Here is a 21,647-nt window from a genome sequence, read left to right as displayed (position 1 = left end):
ACCTTCTTGCGAAGATCAAATACTGGAGCATCATTCCCTAGTTGCCCATAAGTTTCCTTGGCAAAAACCCAAATTTGAGAAGCAGTATCTAACAGAAAAAATTCACGAGAAATAGATTGATGAATGGAACCAATCAAGTAAGCAATTATCAAAGAGTCATTAGTGACCCATTTATCCCGAGGGGTACCCTCATCATAGGGTTTCTTCAATTTCCCGATAATGTGTCCAGTGAGACCTCTACCAACAATGGTAAGAAATGTAGATCTGGACCAAACGAGATAATTAGTTCCATCCAACTTCAGAGATCTACTCCCAAAAAGGCATGTAGTCATTGTGACTTTATCTATCAGACCTAGAGGTCACAGTAGTTACTTTAGACATAGTTGAACTAGTCGGCAATGAGAGAAATACTAGATCTTCAAAATCAACCTTCAGAAAGTGCCTATCCTTGGATCGAATTGCCTAGTGAGGGTAGTGAGGCACTCCTCCAAATATGATCAGATATTGATGAACTGTTGAGACAAGCAAATTAGGGTTTTGGGAGAAAACCCTAATTATCAAAGAAGAGGGGAGATTTGATACAGAGACTTGGCAGATGGAGCCACAAATTTGGTCAATCTCCTAAAAAATTCAGCCAGTTCTGAGGAGGGAGTCCCAAAAATCGATTTAGGTAGGGTTTTGGAAGAAAATTCTATTTTTATTCAGAATCGATTAGTGTAGATCTTCAATCTTGCAAGTGATGATGAGTCCTTCTAGGTAGCTGTACTTGATCTCCAAGATGTAGTGGTGTGCCTTTAAAGAGGAAGAAACCACATTCCCTAAAAGTAGAAGAATAAAAAATCGCCGATGGTGAAGAACCCTAATTTTCTTGCAAGGGTTTTTGATGTTTTAGTTCATGAGGTAGGGTATAGGACAACCACTAGATTCATAGGAATCACCTCATTAGTGCTGCCCTATGGTAGGTTATTGGGACAAAGGTGGGAGAAGATGGAGGCTAACAAAGATGATGGAAGGGAAGGTGATAAAGGTCTGTGATTCTTGAAGGAGGAAAGGGCTGGAAACCAAGAACCTAGAAGAAATTAGGCTCTGATACCATGTCAACAGGAAGGATGGGAGAATGCTTGTGTGTCTTTAACTGATCACACAAGTTTTCTATTTATAATATGGAATCATGATAAGGTCATGATAGGAGTACAAAACAGAAATCATAAGGTAATTACAAGTATACCCCCATCCAGCCGCCCCACTCTAACTGGGGTCGATGGAAGGGGGGAAAGCCCCAATGTGCCCCTGCGGCACTTATTTTTATTCTAACACTTTAAAATGTCACAGATTCTGATTTCCATCTATTTTGACTTGGATGGATTGGTTTTAGATTGGTTTATCAGGTCTGACCAGGTTTTGATTTGCATTAACCTGTCTCAAATTCATGTGGGCAATCTCTCGGGTTCTGATAGTGTCAAACATGTGTTCTGATTTGCAGGGTGTGGAAATGATTTGTATGGTCTTAATTGAATTGATCTATGTCAGAAATTGAATGGAATAGTCAGGAATTTAATTGAACAGGTCAGGATTTGAATGGAGGATGGTCTGAAATTCAATTGAACAGGTTGTAGAGGTCAATGAAACGTCCTGAAATTCACTTGCCATTGCTGGAGAAGATGGCTGGCATCATGGTATTTCATAGCTCTTAGGCCCTTTTTGGTATCATTTTTCTTTTTGACTTTTACCTACTTAACAAAAATCATGAATGAAAACCATTTTTTATCAAAACATAAAAATAATATGTAACTACTTGACAAAAATAATTTTTTTGTGAGAAATAATTTGATATCTCTATGTGCAAAATGGTTTTTTGAAGAAATAATCTCTTCACCCATCTTCATTATAACTCTCTTTTTTCACTTTGGACTGAAGAAGAAGGGCTAAGGAGCTTGGATTTCTAATTGCAAAGCAAATGACTACTTTACCCCTCCATATTAGGACTTTAAGTACGTGCTCATTAAGTTCAGTACAAAAATAACTAAAGTTCAATTTTGGCCAAAACACATGAATGACCATAAATTAGGGTTTATTTTTGTGTTTTATCAAAAAATTTTTTTTTTCTTTAAAATAGGAATAAGCTCCATAAATTAAACCAAATGCAGCCAATACCATTTTTGTGAACAAAAATAAAAAAGATCTCTTTTTTGTTTTTGCGTTTTATCAATTTTTTTTTTTTTAAATAGGAACAAGCTCCATAAATGATACCAAATGCAGCCAAAACCAATTTTGTGAACAAAAATAAAAAAGAAAAATGATACCAAAGAGGGCCTTAATTGAAACTAGGCATTTTGTTCTGAGGGTTGCATGGTTGTATATGGAAAGAGAAGGGTTTTTTTACGGGAAAAGTTTTCAATTTTGAAAATATAAGTCACGTGACACTTCTGCTGATCTGTCCTAACCATGGTTTAAAGTATCTCTGATACGATACGATACGATACCCTCCGATACGTATCTTAAATTTAGCCAACCGATTCAGTGACCGATACTGATACTTTTTTTTGTTATGTTTTCTTTTTTTGGATGAATAAATAAATTCATTACCAAGCAAGAGGGCATGTACAAGGGAAAAAGGGGGGGACGGGGAGTGTGAGGGGCCTAAAGGCTACAAACCAAAAGGAGAAAACCCCCGGCTATCAGCTGAGGGGAGAAAAGTTAGACAAGGGGACAACAAGGAGGCTAAGATAGGATAGTCAAGGGGAGACCCCAGGATACAACAATGAGCCTGTTCCTTGGGGTATCTCTAACATTTCTGAGCTTGTTTGAGACTAATTTGGAACTGATGTCTTAGTAAATGGCCTTCTAAATCTTGTAAAAAAATCTGGAATTGGAAGTCCATCTACGCAGGTTGCGTTCCATCCAAATATGATTGATGGTGGCACAAAATGCGAGTTTTCTGATAGTATCACAAACGGTAACTCCAAAGAAAGTCATGTTTTCAACCTAAATCTATTCATGGCTCAAGGGGAGGATAATTCTTCTGGATGGCTAGCAGTGGCTGAGTACCCTTTTCCAAATAGAGGAGGAGAAGGGACAGGAGAAGAAAGATGATCTGCATCTTCGGAGGCATTCCAACATAAGCAATAGGATGGGGAGACCTGGATATATCGGTGGAGGAGAAAAGATTGCGTAAGAAGATAATTAGAGATGGTGCGCCGCACTGTGAAGCTATAGCGGGGGATATAGGCTTTGAACTAAATAATGTTCCTCCATGGAACAAGAGGACCTTTGGAGCTAATAAAATCCCAAGCCGAGGCAGAAGAGAACTCTCCCGTGGAATAGGAAGCCAATATATTTTATCCTCCCTTCCTCTATGGCCAGGGGGAATAGGGGGAAGGGTGGACCAAAGATTAGCAAGAGGAGGGGAGGAGGGACCATACACCATTAGTTAGAATGGAGGCTACTAACGCCTTTCTGTTCAACCCCGAGGAGTAGATGGTTCTTTAGTTGACAATGGAAGAAAAGGTGCTCGAGGGGTGCCACGGATCGAGCCAGAGGAGAGTAGAGGCACCGTTTCCTATAGAGGAAGAGATGGCTTTTATAGCAATATCCCTCTAACTTTAAGAATGTTGCGCCAGACCCCGGAGGAATCAGGAGAAGATGGAGCGGACCAGATGGAGTCATTTTTAAGGGGGGAGGAGTAGACCCAAGATACCCAAATGCTATTGTGTTTAAACATAATTTTCCAAATGAGTATGAGATACTGATACTCTAATCCTTGATCTTTAGCATATCTTAGCATATCTCCGATACGATACGATACCCTTCAATACGTATCCTAAATTTAGCTAACCAAAACCAGTACTTCAATCCTTAGACTACTAACGTCCCACTAATGGAGGGTCCCAATTTGGGGTATCTTCAACATGGAGGACCCAAAGTGTAATCACCCCCAAAAAAAGGCATTTTGGTTTCACTGTTGGTGTATTTGTAGCCGAAAAATGGATTTATGTTGAAAATATATCACAGAATACATGTGGTGACTTTAGACCTTGATCTTCCTATCCAGAAATCCAGATAGGTTCATTTTAGTTTTTCTTCAGTGAGAATATTTTAAACAAGTATGTGAGAGTTATGCAACCCTAGGAGTCAAAACTTCGATAAAAGGAAAGGAAAGAAAGAGAACCCCCCCCCCCCCCAAAAGGGGGGACAATATGGACTTCAAGATGCTGGACAAGCCACATATAGAAAAGTAGCTTTTATGATGCAGCCATGAATAACGTTGCTAGAGCATACTTTGGGGAATCACAGTTCAAACCAGGCAAGTCCATAGGTTGATGCGTAATCTAGAAAAGCCTGGATACTTGAGATGTACAAAATGGCCAAGTTTTTTTGGCTTTATTCCTCACCTTTTCTGACTTTGTATAGCTTCTGTTCTGTTGTTAACGTTTTTTTTTTCTGATCTGCTGTTACTGTGAAGGCCTTCAAGAATCAGGATTGATTTAAGTTATTCAAGCCACTTTCCTGAAACATAAAATTCTTGTTTGATAATTTCATTATTTATGTTCATTGCTATTGTATAAGACCTTTTATCAGGTATAACGGATTGTGCTGTGTCCCTGTTCTTTTTTTAAATCAAAATTAGCCCTAACAGTTGGATAATGATAGGAGTTATCGCAACAAAGTGGCGACAAAAACTTTTGTCTCTTGGCCTGTAGAGATCAGGTTTTGTGAGCCAGGAAATTACTACACCAACCAGACTAAATCTCCACCGAGGTTTGAGCTGTTACCTTTGCATGGAAGTCTGGTGTTTCATTTTTTACTTTTTTGCCTTCTGGCCCTTCTCACCACAACCCCTCCTTTTTCTTCCCTTTGTGGTACATATCTGATACGGTTGAAAACAAACTGACTTTCAGCACAAAATTCTGGTTTAAAGTAAGAGGAGAACTTTCAGATGATCCAGCTTTGCATAGGTAACAATGCTAAAAGCTTGATATGGTTTCTATTATCTTGGATGGTTTGTTTGCATGTAAGTATATTGGATGAAATTAGTTTATTAATATCATGGAACATGCAGGTTCTTTTATCTAGTTCTGTTCTATTCAAATGTGTGGGAGATCTTGTAATTATTTTCCTTGACACTCAATGTTTGTTCAGATGTTTTAAGGGAGCCTCATGGAAAATGATCCTTCTAGTCCAACTCTCGTATAGTTGTATGATTATGCCTTGTATACTGGTGCATAATGACATGCATAGAATTGATTTTTATGGTTTTTAATCTACAATAAGAATGCCTGGTAGACATAGTTTGGAGATGATCATACTCTTGCTTATTGTAAATTTACATAGAAATTGGGGATGGCAAGCTCTGGTAAGAAGTTATCTCCATAGAAAATAAAGTTAACTAGGCAAAGGCAAGTAAGGAAAGAGGAAAGTGTGTAACATTATCCACAAGATACATGAGAAACCAAATAGTAATAATAATGATATGTCTGTTCAAGAATGGAATGTGATGATGGAACTTAAAAGGAGAAAACTGAAGACTTTACTTATAAATTAGTAAAACAGGGAAAATTAGAATTCGATGGAGACACTAATATGATGTGGAACGATATCACTACTTATATTTAGAATGTAGCTAAAGAAGTTCTACGCGAATCTAAAGGAAAATGACATTCATATTCATCTAGGGAAACTTGGTGGTAGGATGATGAAGTTCAAGCTGTCATTAATGCTAATAAATTTAATTTCAAAATTTTGGCAAAGGACTAAGGATTAGTAGATTTAAAAATTTATAAATCTTCTATAAATGATGCTAAGAAGATAGTAGGAAAAGCAAGGATTATGAAATATGAGGATCGCTATTCAAATTTGAACACAAAGGAAGGGGAATAAGTTATGTTTCATTGTTGAATCTAAGCGTTCAAGTGAAGTTTTTGTGGTGTACTCTCAAAAAGGCATTTGTGGGAAAAAGAGAAGGAGAAAGGTGCTGAAATGCAAGATCTTTGGTGTGTTGATGGTGGATGACATCTATGTTGATTGGAACACATTCAAAGCACTCTTTGACTCCATTGAAGTTGCCATTGGAGGAATCGCATAGGGTGAGGCAATCCAAGCTCAGAAAACCCCAATTCTTGGTAGAGAATGGGTTTTGGTGATGAATATGACTTTGATGTTGATTGGAGCTTGTGCACGGTGACATCTACATCTCAGGAGAATGGGTTTTGGTGATGAATATGACTTTGATGTTGATTGGAGCTTGTGCACGGTGACATCTACATCTCAGGAAGTCAGTCGGTTGTGGGATTACCATGGTGAAGATAATTTATCTTTGACAATTCCCTATTCCTTTGTACTTTGTAGATGACTGTATGGATAGTGTTTGAGAAAATGCCTGAGTCATAATTGTGCTAAATTTGGCGGAATTTGTATCTTGATTGTTTGCAATCGTTTGTCCATATAATTGGGGCATTCTTTAAGTCCATTATATTAGTATTTGGGGGTGTTCAGTTCGAGCTGGACACTGTCGGGGGTTGTAGCTCCTGGGCTGTTGGGACAATCAAAAGTGGGTGCTGCACCCTCATAGTTGTATTTGTGTACAAGGGTTGTAGCTTCTAGCAGTAGCTGCTAAAGAGGGTTGAGTATATGCTGAACCCAATAAGGGCATTACTGTGGATGTAGGCACATTACCAAACCACGTACATCTTGTGTTGTGTGGTTGTGTGTTTATTGTAGTGGATATTGGAGTGTCGTGTATGCTTGCAGGATGGGTGTGCGCAACCTAGAATACCTGGCCACATAGTGGTTGCGAGGTGGGTGTGCACAAAACTATGTGATTGGTAAAACTAAGATTGCCTTAGCCAATCAGTGTTTGTGCCAGGAGTGAATGCGATGCTAGGAGTGTGGACTCAATGTTAGTAGTGGGGGTGACCAGCAATATTTGTGTTGGGGAGTGCCTATGATAGAAGTGAGAACATATGGTAGATAGTTCCATCAGTGTAGGGAATACCAAGGGAGTGTTGGGAGAAAATTCAGAGAATTTTTGGAGACCCTGATTCATCACCTATCAGTGTCAACCTAGGAACTTTAAGCACATAAAACATTTATTTGCTTAGAGAGTGTAAGAAGGATCTTTATATGGTCTTTATTGACTTGGGGAAAGCTTATGATAGCGTCCCTAAAGAGTTAATTTGGCAAATGTTAGAAAAGAATAGTATTTCGAGTAAATATGTGGACATAATTAAATAAATGTATAATGGTGTAGAGACGTGGTGTAAGAATTGTGGGGGGAGGGGGCAGTGAAAAAACAACATATAAACATATTTAGTGTAGCTGACATAAGAATGTTGAGATGGATGAGTGGTAAAACTAGAAAGATAAAGTTAGGAATGAACAAATTAGAGCTAATTTAGAGGTAGCTCCAACACATAATAAGTTACGAGAAATCGTTTAAGGTGGCATGGGCATGTGCAATGGAGGGCTTTGAATGCTTCAGTAAGGAAGGGTGATTAGATTCAGATTAAAGGAGCTAAATGAGAATAGGGGTAAAATGACTCTAGGAGAAGTGGCGAGCAAAAACATGCATAGCTTAGGATTATTAACAGGTTTGGGCTTTGAATGGAGCCGAATGGAGAAAAGAGATCCATGCAGCTGATCTCTTTTAGTTGAGATAAGGCTGAGTCGAGATTTATGTATGTTTTAGAGTTTTTTGATATGGTAAACAATTGAGCCAAATCTAACAGTAGTGAAAATGAAAGTTACAACAATAATTTCTACCAATAACATAGATGTCAATAAGAGTTTAGCATTTCCAAAATAGTATTAACTTTTATTGCCATCCTTAATAGGTGAACTCATTGTGATATGTTGGGTTGCAACCCTCTACTTGATTATCTCACCATTAACAAATTTTGATGAGGAATTGGTTGTGTTATAGACCTGGTTTAAAGTATCTCTTGTAATAATGAGTTTTATGGGTTTTAGTGAAGGTGTCAGTTACCAAAGGGCTAGTGTCATATTAGACACAAGTCATTACCCCATTCAACTGTATCGGATCGTATCGTATTGATGTTATACAGTTTTCTTAAAATGTGAAGTGTATCCTTCCTTATTAATAAGTATGAACTGATACGCACCGATGTACACCGATAATTACCGAAACTTAAGATGCATATATAGAACCCATTTCACTTTCAAAACAGAGCTTGTTCTTCTCGTTGGCAGTACTTAAGTTTCCAAAATTTCAAGCATAACTGCACAATCGATCTCCCTTTCATTTTTTGGACTTAAGGCTTTGAAACATTCATATAAAACGATTCAAAATCTACAATCAAACTAATGTTTAGAGGATTGAAGCATAAAAAATCATCCATTGAAGCTAAATATAGTGCAAGAGAGGTAATTTGAAATAAACTTGAATTTTTTTCCCCCAAATCTTTATTTTTACTTATGTTTGGGTAGATCTAGGTAAAACAAACTAAAATTGCATCAATTTGTTTATTGATTTTGAAAAATTTCAGAAAGTTGAAAAGTGTTCAAAGTGAAAAAAATAAATTGTTTTTGTAAGAAAATCTTGCAAAAAACAATTGATATTGAGTTGGGAAAAGTATATACATATATTACATGTGTTAGTGTATGTAAGATATCTCATCCTTTATAACAATTTCAATTGAATGCACTTGTCTCATTATACGTTGTTCTCCATTTTAGTGTTTATATGTGGTACATGTTACATATTGCTCATTGATAGTGTTTTTTGCTCCAAAATGTATTTCCATGAGTATCTCCGATACGATAGAATCTCTTAAAATCACCCCTTCGTTAGGATTCCTGATATTGATACTTTAATACATGGTTGCAGATGCGCAGTGGCATATGCTTCAGATCTTATACTTCTTAGCACAACCCTCAATCCTCACCGTAAAAGAGGTTTGAAGTTGTCTTCTCTTAGCTTGGATCATTCGTAAGTTTTCACATCCTTCCTTTAAATAGTATAGTTTGGTTCACATGCAATTAAATATCTAGGAAAAATATATCTTGCCGTAAGGATTTGGTTAACTGTATTTGACTGCAAGTAAGAAACCCTCTTCCTTTGCTGAGTTATCCATACAAATTTGTATAATAGTAAATGTTCTTAAATTATTTAACCTCAAATATTACTGTATTATAGATCAAGACCTTAAAGGAAATTCCTCCAGCAGAGGGTTTTGGAGGGGCCTTTGGTCAATTGCATTTTGTGTTCTTGTTAACAAAGATGGTCAAGTAATTGCTTATAACGTGGCGGGGATGCCTGTTGAAGGTCATTCAGAAGGGGTTAAGGAATATGAATCCATTTTTAGGCGATTCCTTGTGGCCCGTTTTGTATAACATGATTTAGAGCCTTTGAAGAATTCTGCTAGATCTTCAGAGAATGGGTTCCATGTCCTGCTCGAAGTTCGATCATTAGGAGCTGGATCATTCTTATTCCTTCTCATCCTGATGCTTTGAAAGCCTCTTTTTGCTTTTGGCCATTGAAGGATTAATGGTTGGAGTTCGGAACTTTGACTTGCCGTTTGGACCCCTTCGTTTTGATGACAAAAGGAGGAAGAAACTTCGGCATGAAATGAATACAGTTTCTTGACATTCTGCTTCAGGCTTGGAGCTTCACCACTTTTGAAGTTATTTGCTTGGATTTTGGTGTCATTATTAAATATAATGCGAGCAATCTGAGGTGGGACCATGGGACATAATTGCTTTTGCCAGGATTCTAATCTCATTCGATAATTGGAAGGGGGGTTCAGGGACTCCATCATCTGTCAAAATCAAGGTTGAAGGTTTGGTCTTTTAGGCTCATTGTGTCATCACGGAGATTAGCTCTTCACCAAAGAAATCAGCATGACCCTTTCTTAGAGCCTCCGTTCACCAAGAATCTTTGTCTAGGAATCAGGTTGGATTTCATGGCCCTGGAGTGGATGTTGAAGACGACCTCCACTTAAGAGCTCATGAGGTTGAGGTTCCCCCTCTTTCTCATGCCACGTGTGTGAAGGCTGCTGGAGTTCAAATTTCAAACTCCCTTTGACCTCTCGGACTTTTAATGCATATTGGGGCAAAGGGTGTTGAGTTCCCACGTTATCGAGAGCAAACTTAACTCATGTAGGCCTAGGAATAGGATTAGTATTCTACTGCCTGGACCTGGGTTTCAGCCTTGAATTTTATCCTTCAGTCTGGCCCATACTTGGTTGTGCTGGATTCCTCACAAAGCTTGGCCTCTAGTCAAGACCTGTCAACTATTAGGCTGGGTCTCAAGCAATTTGGACAGTCAAATAGTCCATCTCTCACAACATTCTAGGAAACTTTTTGTTGTGTGCTGATATACATTGTTGTGGCCCTTAACAGCTCGAGTTTTTGGGATAAGCGGTTGTAACATAACCAAAGTTGAGGAGTCAGTTCAGGGATTCCTCCTTTGTTGATGGTGAGGCATATGAAGCTTCAAACCCATTGTCTTTGCTGGATGTGGAGCATAGTTGCCACGACGCCAAGGCGTTAGAGGGCTGCCTAAGCGTTTAGGCAACAAGTTGCCCGCCTTAAGGCGAACAAGTGTTATTCTTTATTTTTCCCCCTTTCTAACATTATTTAGTATGCTACATATACTTTATATTATACAAATAAACATTAAGCCACATCAAGTCAACAAAAATCAAAATTAAGCCACATTAAATCATAAAAAATCAACATTTAAAGAAATGCTTTGTTCTTTAATAAGTTTGACTAGTCAAATGATTTTATTTTTACATGAAACTTTTTGAATTAGGTATAACACAAAACCATTTTTCCAACAAGTCTAAGATTACTTAAATTTGAGTTGTAATGACAAAGTTATGGTTCGGTCAAACTTATTTTAAAGTGCGCGAATTCTGTTAAAATCGCCTGAATGAAAACAATTTTATGGACATCAAAACAAAAGATTATTTTACTGGACTTTTAGTTTTTAGCAATGTTTTACCATGATAAGATTTATAAAATTTTCAAAATTGAGAAAAAAACCCAGCATTTGAAAGTTGAAAATCGCCGCTACAACCAAAAATCTAGTTTTTGTTCTTGGATTGGGTGATTGACTTTCATCCTTTTGGAAATTGATTTTTAAACTATTTTTATTGGATTCAAATAGGGGATATTTTCTTATTTATGAATAAAATATCAAGTAAATGATAAAAACATTTATTTAATGGTATTTGGCATAAATAAGTGTCAAAACATAAGGCGAGTCACCTAGGCCCTAGGCAAACTACCTGGACGCCAAGGCGGCGCCTTGGTGATGCCTTGACAACTATGATGTGGAACCCATAGCTTCTGATTGCTCCCCTTGACACCACAGCAGTATTGATCCAGCAAGAGGCTCAAATTGAAGTCGACATTGTTGCAAGCACACCTAATGTTTCGAGGCTCCAATTCTGATAGGAAGAAGGTTGTCATTGTTTACTGTTTCAGAAAGTTGATGGCTTCAGGTAGGATTGTGAATTTTCCTCCCATTTCAGCCTTTGGGGGCTGATGGGAAAAAAATTTGTTTCTATGTTTTCTTCAAAAGTTTAGAATAAGGATCAAGTGGGAATCAGAATAAGCTAAATAGGAATTGGTTCAGGTTTTGAAGTTTTAGGTGCTTTTAGGTGGCTGTACCTGGAATTCCAGGGAAAAAGAGACAGGCAGGGCAGTCTAAACCTGAAAATTGTGCCCCCAGTGGGGATTGATTAGGAGTTATTTGGATGAGGAGTGGGATATGAAAATAGTGCCAAAAGGGTACTGTGAAGCGAGGTCAGTGTCTTCAGACAAAGGGTATGGTCGAAGAGGTTTGCATTTTTCTGATGTCCTAAGTGGTTGTATAACTGTGGCTATTTTGCCAGTCTGACCAGTGTAGATTCAGGTAGGCCTAGTATTAATTGGTTACGTGATGAAATTGATGTGGGCTGACTAAGGACTAAGGAAAATTCAAAGAGGCTTAAAACGAGTTTAGGCAAGGGGATCTAATCATTTAATGTTGGCCTGGAGCTTGGTTGTTGGTTGTAATGGAAAACAGAGAGTTATAGTAATGATGAAGAAGAAGAATTTGCTCTAGCTATTTTATCTTTAATTATCTATTTATTTAAGATGTCGATGTCTCCAGCTAAATTCTCCCCGTGACTGATCTGTTGCATGGGTTAGGTGTGGCTGCGTGTGATCTGGGGTTACACCCTTGGGCCTGAAGCATAAAACTGGGCAGATTCAAGGGGTTCTCGTTGGAAAAAAAAAATAGTAATGAAGATGAAAGAGGGAAAACATAGTCAAGCGAAAGGGTCAATGATCACACTTCCAAGCATAGAAAGCAAAGATTCTCCAAGACTTCACCATCTTGGAAAATCAGCTTGGGTGCAGTCCTACTTTTTTTCCTTTTTTGGTAACAGGTGCAGTCCTACTTCGATTCAATTTAGAAGACCAACTTAAATATAAATAAGCTGAAAATGTGATGTTACCTAACCTACATGACTCAGATGACCCAAAATAAGCACAAACAACTATTCTAACAACTAAAGAATAGCGGACAAAATCATCCTCTATGCAACCTCCTCTACAAATTCATCGCCAAGATTCTGACTACTCAAATCCAAGGAGTGATCGACTCCCTTGTCAGTCCCAATCAATCAGCTTTCATAGCTGGTAAAAGCATAGAGGGCAACATCATCCTTTGCTATAAAATTGTCCGTGGCTTTGGCAGAATATCTCACTCCCCTACTACCCTCCTTGAGATTGACATCCATAAAGCCTTTAACTCCATCAAATGGGATATCATCTCTAGAGTCCTATTATCCATGTCTTTTCCCCCAACCTTTGTTAACTGGATCTATACATGCATTTCTTCGCCTAATCTCTCTGTCCTTATCAATGGCTCCCCATACGGGTTTTTGCCTCTTCTATTGGCATTAGACAAAGCTGCCCCCTTTCCCGTTGCGCTTCTCTCTTGCTCTTGAAGTCCTTCCCAATTCCCAAATCCATTCAATCTCATACTTGATGATCTGCTCATTTCCCCCATCCCCAAATGCAGATCCGTCAAGCTCAACCATTTTGCTTTTGCGGATGATCTCGTGACCTTCTCCAAAGCTGACCCCCGTTCCACCATCTTCTCTTCCCTCCACTTTTTTGAATCCATTTATGGTCTCTGCATCAATCTTCTGAAATTTAGCATTTCTCTCTTTAGTGTCTCTGATGACACCAAAGCTCGTCTCCTCGAGCTTACTAGTTTCTCCCTTGGCTCCCTACCTATCAAATATTTGGGCCTCCCCCTTATCTCCTCTAGTCTCACTGTCCATCACTGCACCCCTATATTCGACAACATCCGTAAGAGGCTCCAACTCTGGAAAGGAAAGCTCCTCTCCTATGTTGGTCAATTGGAGCTCATCAGGTTTGTCCTCCAATCTTTCTAAATCTACTAGTCTAGCATCTTTGCCCTCCCCAAGGCCACCATTAAGGCCATTGAGTCCCTTTTTTGATCCTTCCTCTAGAAAGGTGAGGATTCCTCTAGATTCCCCCACCCCACCCCATCCATTGGTCCTCTGTTTGCCTCCCTATGGCCGAGAGGGGTCTTGGTCTTAAAAGGATCAAAGATGCCAATTCTGCTAGCATCCTAAAGCTCATCTGGAAGATTACTTCCAAGCATAACAACATATGGGTCTTTTTGGTCTACTCCTCCAAAATGACTCCCTTGTACAATTCCTCTCTCCATTGATGCCTCTTAGGTATGCGTAAAATCTTCCAAGCTAGGCCCCTTGCCATGGAGGTCATTCATCGTAAAATTGGTAATGGGCAATGCAATTCTCTTTGGCTTAAAAAATGGTACCTTAGGGGTGTCCTCTTTCTTAAAGTGGCACCTAGATCTGTCTACTCTTGTCTTGCAAAGACTCTTCGTTCTCTTCCATTATCACTAACGGCATTTGGTTACCTCCCACCTCCCCTATTTCTCTTCTTTCCTTCTGGTCCTCCCTCCCCCCTTTCCCCCTTCCTCGAGGGATGATAAAGTTATCAAGTCTCCTTCCTCCGAACAATTCTCCTCCTCCTTTGCTTGGCGTCTCATCCCTAGCCACGGCAATTCCTGCCCTTGGCACAAAATCATCTGGTTTAGATTCCTCATCCCCCGCCATAGCTTCACTGTTTAGAGAGCTCTCTCTAACTGTCTCCCACCCAAGCCTTCCTTATCCACTGTCATGCCCTGTGTCCCCTGTTTGTTGTCTGTGTTGGAATGGTTTAGAAGATTTAAATCAGCTATTTTTTCACTGCCCCTTTTCATCCACTATTTGGAAAAGAGTCCTTGCTCACTTCTAGCCATCTAGAAGATCCCCCCTTCCCCTCTCTATAGAATGGATTTGGATAGACATGACCTTTACAAGTTAGACCATATGTGACACTGTTGGAAAACTTACCTTTGGGGCGGCTATTAACCACATTTGGATGGAGTAAATCTTCGTAAATGGACTTCCAACTCTAGGTCTTTCGACAAGATTTGGAATGCCATCTGCTTTAAGGTCTCCTCCAAACTCTCTCTTGCTAGCCCTCCCAGTTGTGAGTTCTTCAGGAATAGTCTCATTGTTTCTTCATGGGACATTTTCTTTGCTCTTAGGGGTTGTATATTCCCTCCCCTCCCTTCTTCTTCTCCTTGGTAATGAATTTCTTATTCACCCAAAAAAGCAAAAAAAAAAAGATCCCCTCTAAGGATGAAATTGCCACTGTTGTTCATTCCCCAAAAAAAAAAAAAAAAAGGAGCTCTAGGTTCAGATGGTTTTAGTATGGGTTTCTTCTCTGCAACTTGGGATATTATTAAAGATGATCTCATTAAATCCATCAAGAGTTTCTTCTTCAATCCTAGCCAGATCACGGGAGTAAACCATACCTTCCTTTGTCTCGTCCTAAAGAAGGAAGGTGTTGCCACTATGTCCGACTTCAGGCCCATCTCCCTCTATGACCTATTTTACAAGTTTGTTTATTGGATTCTTTCTTTCAGGCTCAAGTTGATGGTTGATCTTGTTAGCGAAATTAGTCGGCTTTCATTCGTAGTGGATGCATCTATGATAATATCCTCTTGTGCAATGAGATTGTTCGAGGTTTTAATATAAAATCTCATTCTCCTACGGCTCTTATGAAGATTGACATCCATAAAACTTTTGATTATCTAAAGTGATAATTTATCTCTGAGGTTATGTCTAAGATGGATTTTCCGAAAGTGTTTGTCCACTGGATCAGATTTGCATCTCCACTTATCCCTTGCTTCTCTATTTTGGTCAATGGTTGGCCGACCGGTTACTTTTCTTCTTCAGTTGGGATCCGCCAGGGATGCCCTCTATCTCTGTATATCTTCTCTTTGGCTCTTGAAGTTCTTTGTAGCAGTATTCAAAGTTGTACGGACCAACAGTTCATCTCCCCCATCCCCAAATGCAAGGCTTTAAAGCTCTCTCACCTTGCTTTTGCGGACGACCTCATGATTTTATCCAGAGCTAGTATTGATTCGTTGGAGACCATTATGTTATGGCTTCAATTCTTTGAAGATCTTTCAGACACATCAACCCTTAAAAGTCCCTCTTGTTCCTAGCTGGGGTCTCTTTGATTGACAAGATAGGGTTCTCCATCAGTCGCCTCCTAATCAAGTACTTGGGTTTACCTTTGATCCTTGCAAGATTAAAATTGCTTACCACTACACCCCTATGCTTGGTCTCATCCGGAAGAAGCTCCAGCTTTGGAAAGGAAAGCTTCTGTCCTATGCGGGTCATTTGGTCCTCATCAAAGATGCCCTTCACTCATTATACATTTATTGGTTGAGTATCTATGGGTTGCCCCAATCCACCATCAATGTGCTTGAATCTCTTTTGTCTGCTTTCCTTTAGAAGAGCTTTGACTCCTCCAAATTCCTTCATCCCATCAATTGGGTTGCCAAATTCCTTCCTGAGGTGGTTGGAGGCCTTGGGTTGAGGCGTATAAAAGATGTCAACTTTGCTATTATCAAGTTGATTTGGAAGTTAACATCCAAAAAGAAAAGTATCTGGGTTGATTGTGTTTACTCTGGTCTTTTCCGCTCTTACTCCATTTGAACAACTCCTGCTTTGTCTGATGCATCCTAGGTCTCGCGCAAGATTTTTTTTATTCAATATATGATAATTGGGGCCATTAGCTCCCGGATTGATAATTGCACCTCTGCCTCTCTTTGGCTTGACTAGTGGCACCCTTTAGGAGTCCTCTATTTGGTTCCAGCTAGTGATATCTATAGCTCGGGGCTCACAAAACATTGTATGGTCTCAGACATTATTCATGATGGATCTGGGTGGGGGTGGCTCTCTCTCGAGGTCCTGTCTCGCTCCATCCAATCGGCCTTTGATCTTCATCTCATCTCTCCCATCCCCAAGTGCAAGTCCCTTCGTCTCACTCATCTGGCATTTTCCGATGACATCATGATCTTCTCTAAAACTAACCCTCTTTCCATCACTTCCATTATGCCCTCCCTCCAATCCTTTGAATCCCTCTTTGGTCTCCGTATTAATCTCCTTAAATCTAATCTCTTCCTCTTTGGAGTCTCCTCTGGTACTCAATCCCTCCTTCTAGGTATTACTGGGTTCTCCTTGGGCTCCCTTTCAGTCAAATATCTGGGCCTTCCTCTCATCTCCTCCAGGCTCTCGGTCCATCTCTGCTCCCCCTTGCTTGATCTCCTCAGAAAGAGGCTTCAGCTTTGGAAAGGTAAGCTCCTCTCCTATGTTGGTCGGTTTGTTCTAATCAGATCTGTCCTCCAATCTCTCTATCTCTATTGGTCTGGAATTTTCGTCCTTCCAGCTTCTTCAATCAAATCCATTGAAAGCCTTTTCTGTTCCTTCCTTTGGAAGGGTTCTGACTCCTCAAAGTTCCTCCATCCTTTACTTTAGGATAAGGTTTGTCTGCCTAAGTCTGAAGGTGGCCTTGGTATTAGAAGGATCAAAGAGGTCAACTCTGCGGGCATTCTGAAGCTCATCTGGAAGCTCGCCTCAAAGCAACGCAGTATTTGGTTAATTGGGTTTACCCCTCCCTTCTATCCTGTAACTCTCTTTGGACATGTTCCTCCCCTTATGATGCCTCTTGGATTTGGCATAAAATCCTCGCCCTCAGACCTCTTGCCCTTACTGCCTGCTCCATCATTATTGGAAATGGGCAATCGACCTCCCTTTGGATGGATCCCTGGCACCCCTCGGGCATCCTTTCCTCCTTAGTCTCTCTTAGGATCATCTACTCCTTGGGTCTTTCCATTTCCTCCCTTGTCTCCTCCATCCTCTCCCCTCAGGGTTGGACTCCCCCTCCTTCTCCCCCGCCTCTTGCGGATCTGTGGGCCTCCCTCCCCCCCCATTCCCCCCGATCACCGTGGTAGGGAAGACAAATGTGTTTGGCTCTCCTCTTCTAATGGGTTGTTTTCAGCTACCTTTGCTTGGTCCTTTGTGAGATCCTCTGGCCCTGTGGTTCCTTGGCGCAACCTCACCTGGTTCAAAGGCCACATCCCTTGCCACAGCTTTACCACCTAGAGATGCCTCTCCAGCTGCCTTCCCATGCAATCCTTCCTCATCCACCGTCACATCACCGTCAATCGTTCCTGTTGCCTCTGGCCCCTCGGTCTTGAAGATATTCTCACATTTTCTTCTCCTATCCTCTTTCTTCCTTGGTTTGGAAAACTGTCCTCGCTCGCTGCTGGCCTTCCCCCAAGCCAATTCTCCCTTTTGATAGGGAATGGATTTGGGTTGATATGACTTTTGTTGGCTTCTCCACTTGTGATACTATTGGCAAGTTAGTTTTCTCTACTACTATAAACCATTTTTGGATGGAGCGAAACATTCGTTGATGGTCTCCCAACTCTCGCTCCCCGGAGAGGATTTGGAAAGCCATCTATTTTGATGTTTCCTCAAAAATCCATTCTCTCCATTCCATTCTCACCTGGCCGATCCCCCCTTTCGCCAAAAATGCCCACATTATCTCCTCCTGGAACCTTATGCCTCCCCCCACCACTACCTCTTGATCCCCCCCTCCTTGTGGGGTTGCTGTTCTGGTTCCTCTCTTAGGCCCTCAGGGTTGTTGCTTATTTTGGTTTTCTGTTGCTTTTTTTTTGTTCCCCTTGGGGTTGGCTCCTCCTTGTCGGCTTAAGCCTCCCCTCCCCCCCCCCCCTCCCCCTTTCCCCTTGTATTTTCTTTTCTCTTTGGGTATATAATTATTTATTCATCCAAAACAAAAAAAAAATGCTAACTATCCCAAATTACCCATTTCCATTGAAGCTTTTTAACCCTTGTGGATGGTTCTCACTCAAAACCAACTCTCGTTGGGGTCCGCTCCATCATCATCACGCCACATAAACAGCTACATTTTTTAATTCACCGCATATGCACCTCTTTTTTTTTTTGGGGGGGGGGGTGAATAAAAATTCGTTGGCAACAAAGAGAAGAAAAAGGAAAATACAACATAACAAACCCAGCCTTACATAGGGTGGGAGATCCCAAGAATTTTTCAATGCACCTCTTTATATGCCTTTGGGGATTGTTGTGGATTCCCATCACAGGAGTGATACTGTCTTGTTCTCTATGATTTAGGACAGCCTTGGGTTTCAGATATCTATGTCCTTACTTCAAGGAAGATATGGAGGGAAAAGGGTTTGGGAAATGAATTTACTATACATTGTAAGTTAAATAATCCTTAAAAAGAAAGACCAAACTTATAATGTTTGACCCCGTGAAAAAGTACAACTATCCCCATGCATGGAAATGAAAAGAGCCCAATAGTAAACATTTAATTTTTAATCCGTCATTGGCCTGGTTACACATCACTCAATTTCTAGTTAAGACTCCAAAATATGTATTTCAGATTCCATTTCTAAGTGCAGATGGTTCTACGTTTATTAAGCTTTATGGATTTTTGTTTATCAGAAATTCGATTTTGCCTACTACAAAAATAAACTGAGAATATAACATGAATCCTGAATTACTGAAACATTATTGTTTGTTAACTTCCTTTTTCATTAGGGGAATGAGGAGTGCTATCTGGTATTGTAATTTGCTTTTTGGCGGAATCAAGGATTAAAGTATCGGTATCGATCGTCGTATCGGTCGGCCAAAATTAAGATACGTATCGGAGGGTATCGTATCGTATCGGAGATACACTAAGATACGCTAAAGATACATAAATGGATAGGAAACATTTTTTTAAACACTTTTGCATAAAGAATTTGTTAAAAAAAGCTATTGTTAACATGTATTATGCATAAACACTAAATTGAGGGTATCGTACTAAGAATTCAAGGTCTGTAGTTGTCCCATAAATGTAAAATCCTTGTTCCCAACCTTGATTTCCACTTTAGTTAGAGAGAAATATGGATGACAGCAATTTTGGAACAAAAACCCTTCAAAAAATCTTTTTTTTTTTCTGAAAAATTACCCATATTGGCCATTATATGACCGTAGCGTCGATACGTATCGATACTCACCGATACGTACCGATATATATATCGATACTCACCGATACGTGCTGATATATATTGATACGTATAGATCGATACATACCGATACTCACCGATATGTACCAATACATACCGAAACGTACATTTTACCTCAATTTTATATTTTTCATAGAGTCTTATCGAGGCATGTCGTATCGTATCGATGTGTATTAGTGGTGTATTGATGCATATCGGTATGTATTGTAGGATATATATTGATAGGAAATGATTTAAAAAATTCAATGTATCGTATCGGTGTGTATCGTATCGGCCGACTAAATTTAAGATACGTATCGAAGGGTATCGTATCGGTATCGGAGATACTTAAAACCATGGGCGGAATTCATTTCTTTAAATACTCCTTATTTCTTTTCCTTTTGCAGAATGTGGTTTCACAGGCCCATTAAAGCCGATGAATGGCTATTATATGTGGTGAGTATCAGAAATAAATTGCTTGTTATATGATGTCCTCATGGTCGCCATGACTCTAATGGATGCAATGGTTTGCAGATTGATAGCCCTACCACAGGTAATGCCCGTGGTTTCTGTTTAGGCCGCATGTTCAACCGGAAGGGAGAGGTAAATGATTTACTAGTATATTCTACCTTGCAATATTATGTTTCTTTTACTTTCTCCTCTTGCAAGCAGAGTTTTTTTTTTTGGGGGGGGGGGTGGTTGGGGGATATACAACCCTTAAGGGCAAAGAAGGAAAAGACAAGAAAAAAGGGGGGTGGACATCTCAGAATGGGGTTGGGGGGGGTGTACAGCCCAAAATGGGAGGGGGAGGGGAGACAGCAGGGACTGAGGGAGGCCCCAAGAGGAGACAATGTGAGAGTTCCTAGGGGACCTGATAACCATAGTGAGAGCCCTAAGTTCAAGTTTGGAGGTGACCTCAAAGTAAATGGCATTCCAAATCTTGTCAAAAGACCTGGAGTTGGAAGTCCATCTACAAAAACTATGCTACATCCAGTTGTGGCTTATGGCCACTCCGAAAGCAAGTGTGCTGGCAGTGTAACAGAGTGTTTTTGTAATGTTAGTTGAAGTTTTCAATGTTGATTTGCAGCTTGTTGTTTCGCTCAGTCAAGAGGGTCTAATTAGGAAGGCCAAACCAGCAAATTCAGTACCTAAAGCAAAGCTATAACCATAGTGAGAGTTCCTAGGGGACCTGATAACCATAGTGAGAGCCCTAAGATCAAGTTTGGAGGTGACCTCAAAGTAAATGGCATTCCAAATCTTGTCAAAAGACCTGGAGTTGGAAGTCCATCTACAAAAACTATGCTACATCCAGTTGTGGCTTATGGCCGCTCCGAAAGCAAGTGTGCTGGCAGTGTAACAGAGTGTTTTTGTAATGTTAGTTGAAGTTTTCAATGTTGATTTGCAGCTTGTTGTTTCGCTCAGTCAAGAGGGTCTAATTAGGAAGGCCAAACCAGCAAATTCAGTACCTAAAGCAAAGCTATAAGATCTGTATATGGGTGAGGATTGAATCTCCCAGAAAAGTGCCAGCATGGGCTTGCTCTTTGGCATTTCAGTCTCATAATTTTTCCTTCAGATTTTATTCCAAATATATATATTTTTTTATAGCAGATTATACTATTTATTCCTGAAAACTGTGATCTCACTTCATCTTGATTTTGTCCGTCTGTAAACAGCTTTTATTTTTTTTTTTGGGGGGGGGGGGTGGTATTGTCCATGCATGGGTCCCTGTTACTGACCCGACTGTGCCTTAATAAGTCCAGTTTTGGATGCCCATCTAATAATTGAACCAGTTCTGGGCTGTGTCCATTCAGGTCCAATTTATCTAACCTGGTAGTCTCCAAATAAATAGTTAATGAATTTTGGTGCGCGCAGCCTGGATGCGCTGTGTGTTAATATTCACCTGGTGAATGTGTTTTTAGTTCTTCCATCTTAAATTTCTATGACCAATCATATATATTGCTGTTCTATTGTATTTATTAAACAATGAGAAACAATTATTTTTTTTTGAACAAATGATGAGAAACAACTAAGTTAAACACAATCAGGACAGGGGCAAGGGTGTGGTTCCCCAACGGTATCAAAATATAGGTCTGTGACAAGGAGATGAGGAATTATTAGGGATGTAAATAGATCGAATGCGGATCGGATGTGATCGGTTTCTGATTGGATACAAATACGGAAATACCCCTAAACGGATACGAAT

The 21,647-nt window shown here is 39.9% G+C and overlaps 1 protein-coding gene across 5 annotated transcripts in view; it reads left to right on the top strand.

The window, feature by feature from the left end:
• The window catches only part of LOC122086263 (acyl-coenzyme A thioesterase 8), a 42,378-nt gene extending 21,041 nt beyond the window's left edge, over window positions 1-21,337 (top strand). Inside the window, exons 12-17 of one of the 5 annotated variants that reach the window (XM_042655003.1) lie at window positions 4,651-4,758; window positions 4,899-4,955; window positions 8,843-8,944; window positions 19,852-19,900; window positions 19,979-20,047; window positions 20,850-21,337. In XM_042655003.1, coding sequence (XP_042510937.1) covers window positions 4,651-4,758; window positions 4,899-4,955; window positions 8,843-8,944; window positions 19,852-19,900; window positions 19,979-20,047; window positions 20,850-20,927 — 463 coding nt within the window. In that variant the 3' untranslated portion in view covers window positions 20,928-21,337. The other 4 variants (XM_042655007.1, XM_042655004.1, XM_042655005.1 and 1 more) reach the window with 4 other exon arrangements.
• Window positions 21,338-21,647: the final 310 nt, after the last annotated feature.

The sequence above is a fragment of the Macadamia integrifolia genome, chromosome 8, assembly GCF_013358625.1.
Source record: "Macadamia integrifolia cultivar HAES 741 chromosome 8, SCU_Mint_v3, whole genome shotgun sequence".
Classification (NCBI taxonomy): Eukaryota; Viridiplantae; Streptophyta; class Magnoliopsida; order Proteales; family Proteaceae; genus Macadamia; species Macadamia integrifolia.
This window is presented reverse-complemented; position numbering and strand designations above follow the sequence as displayed.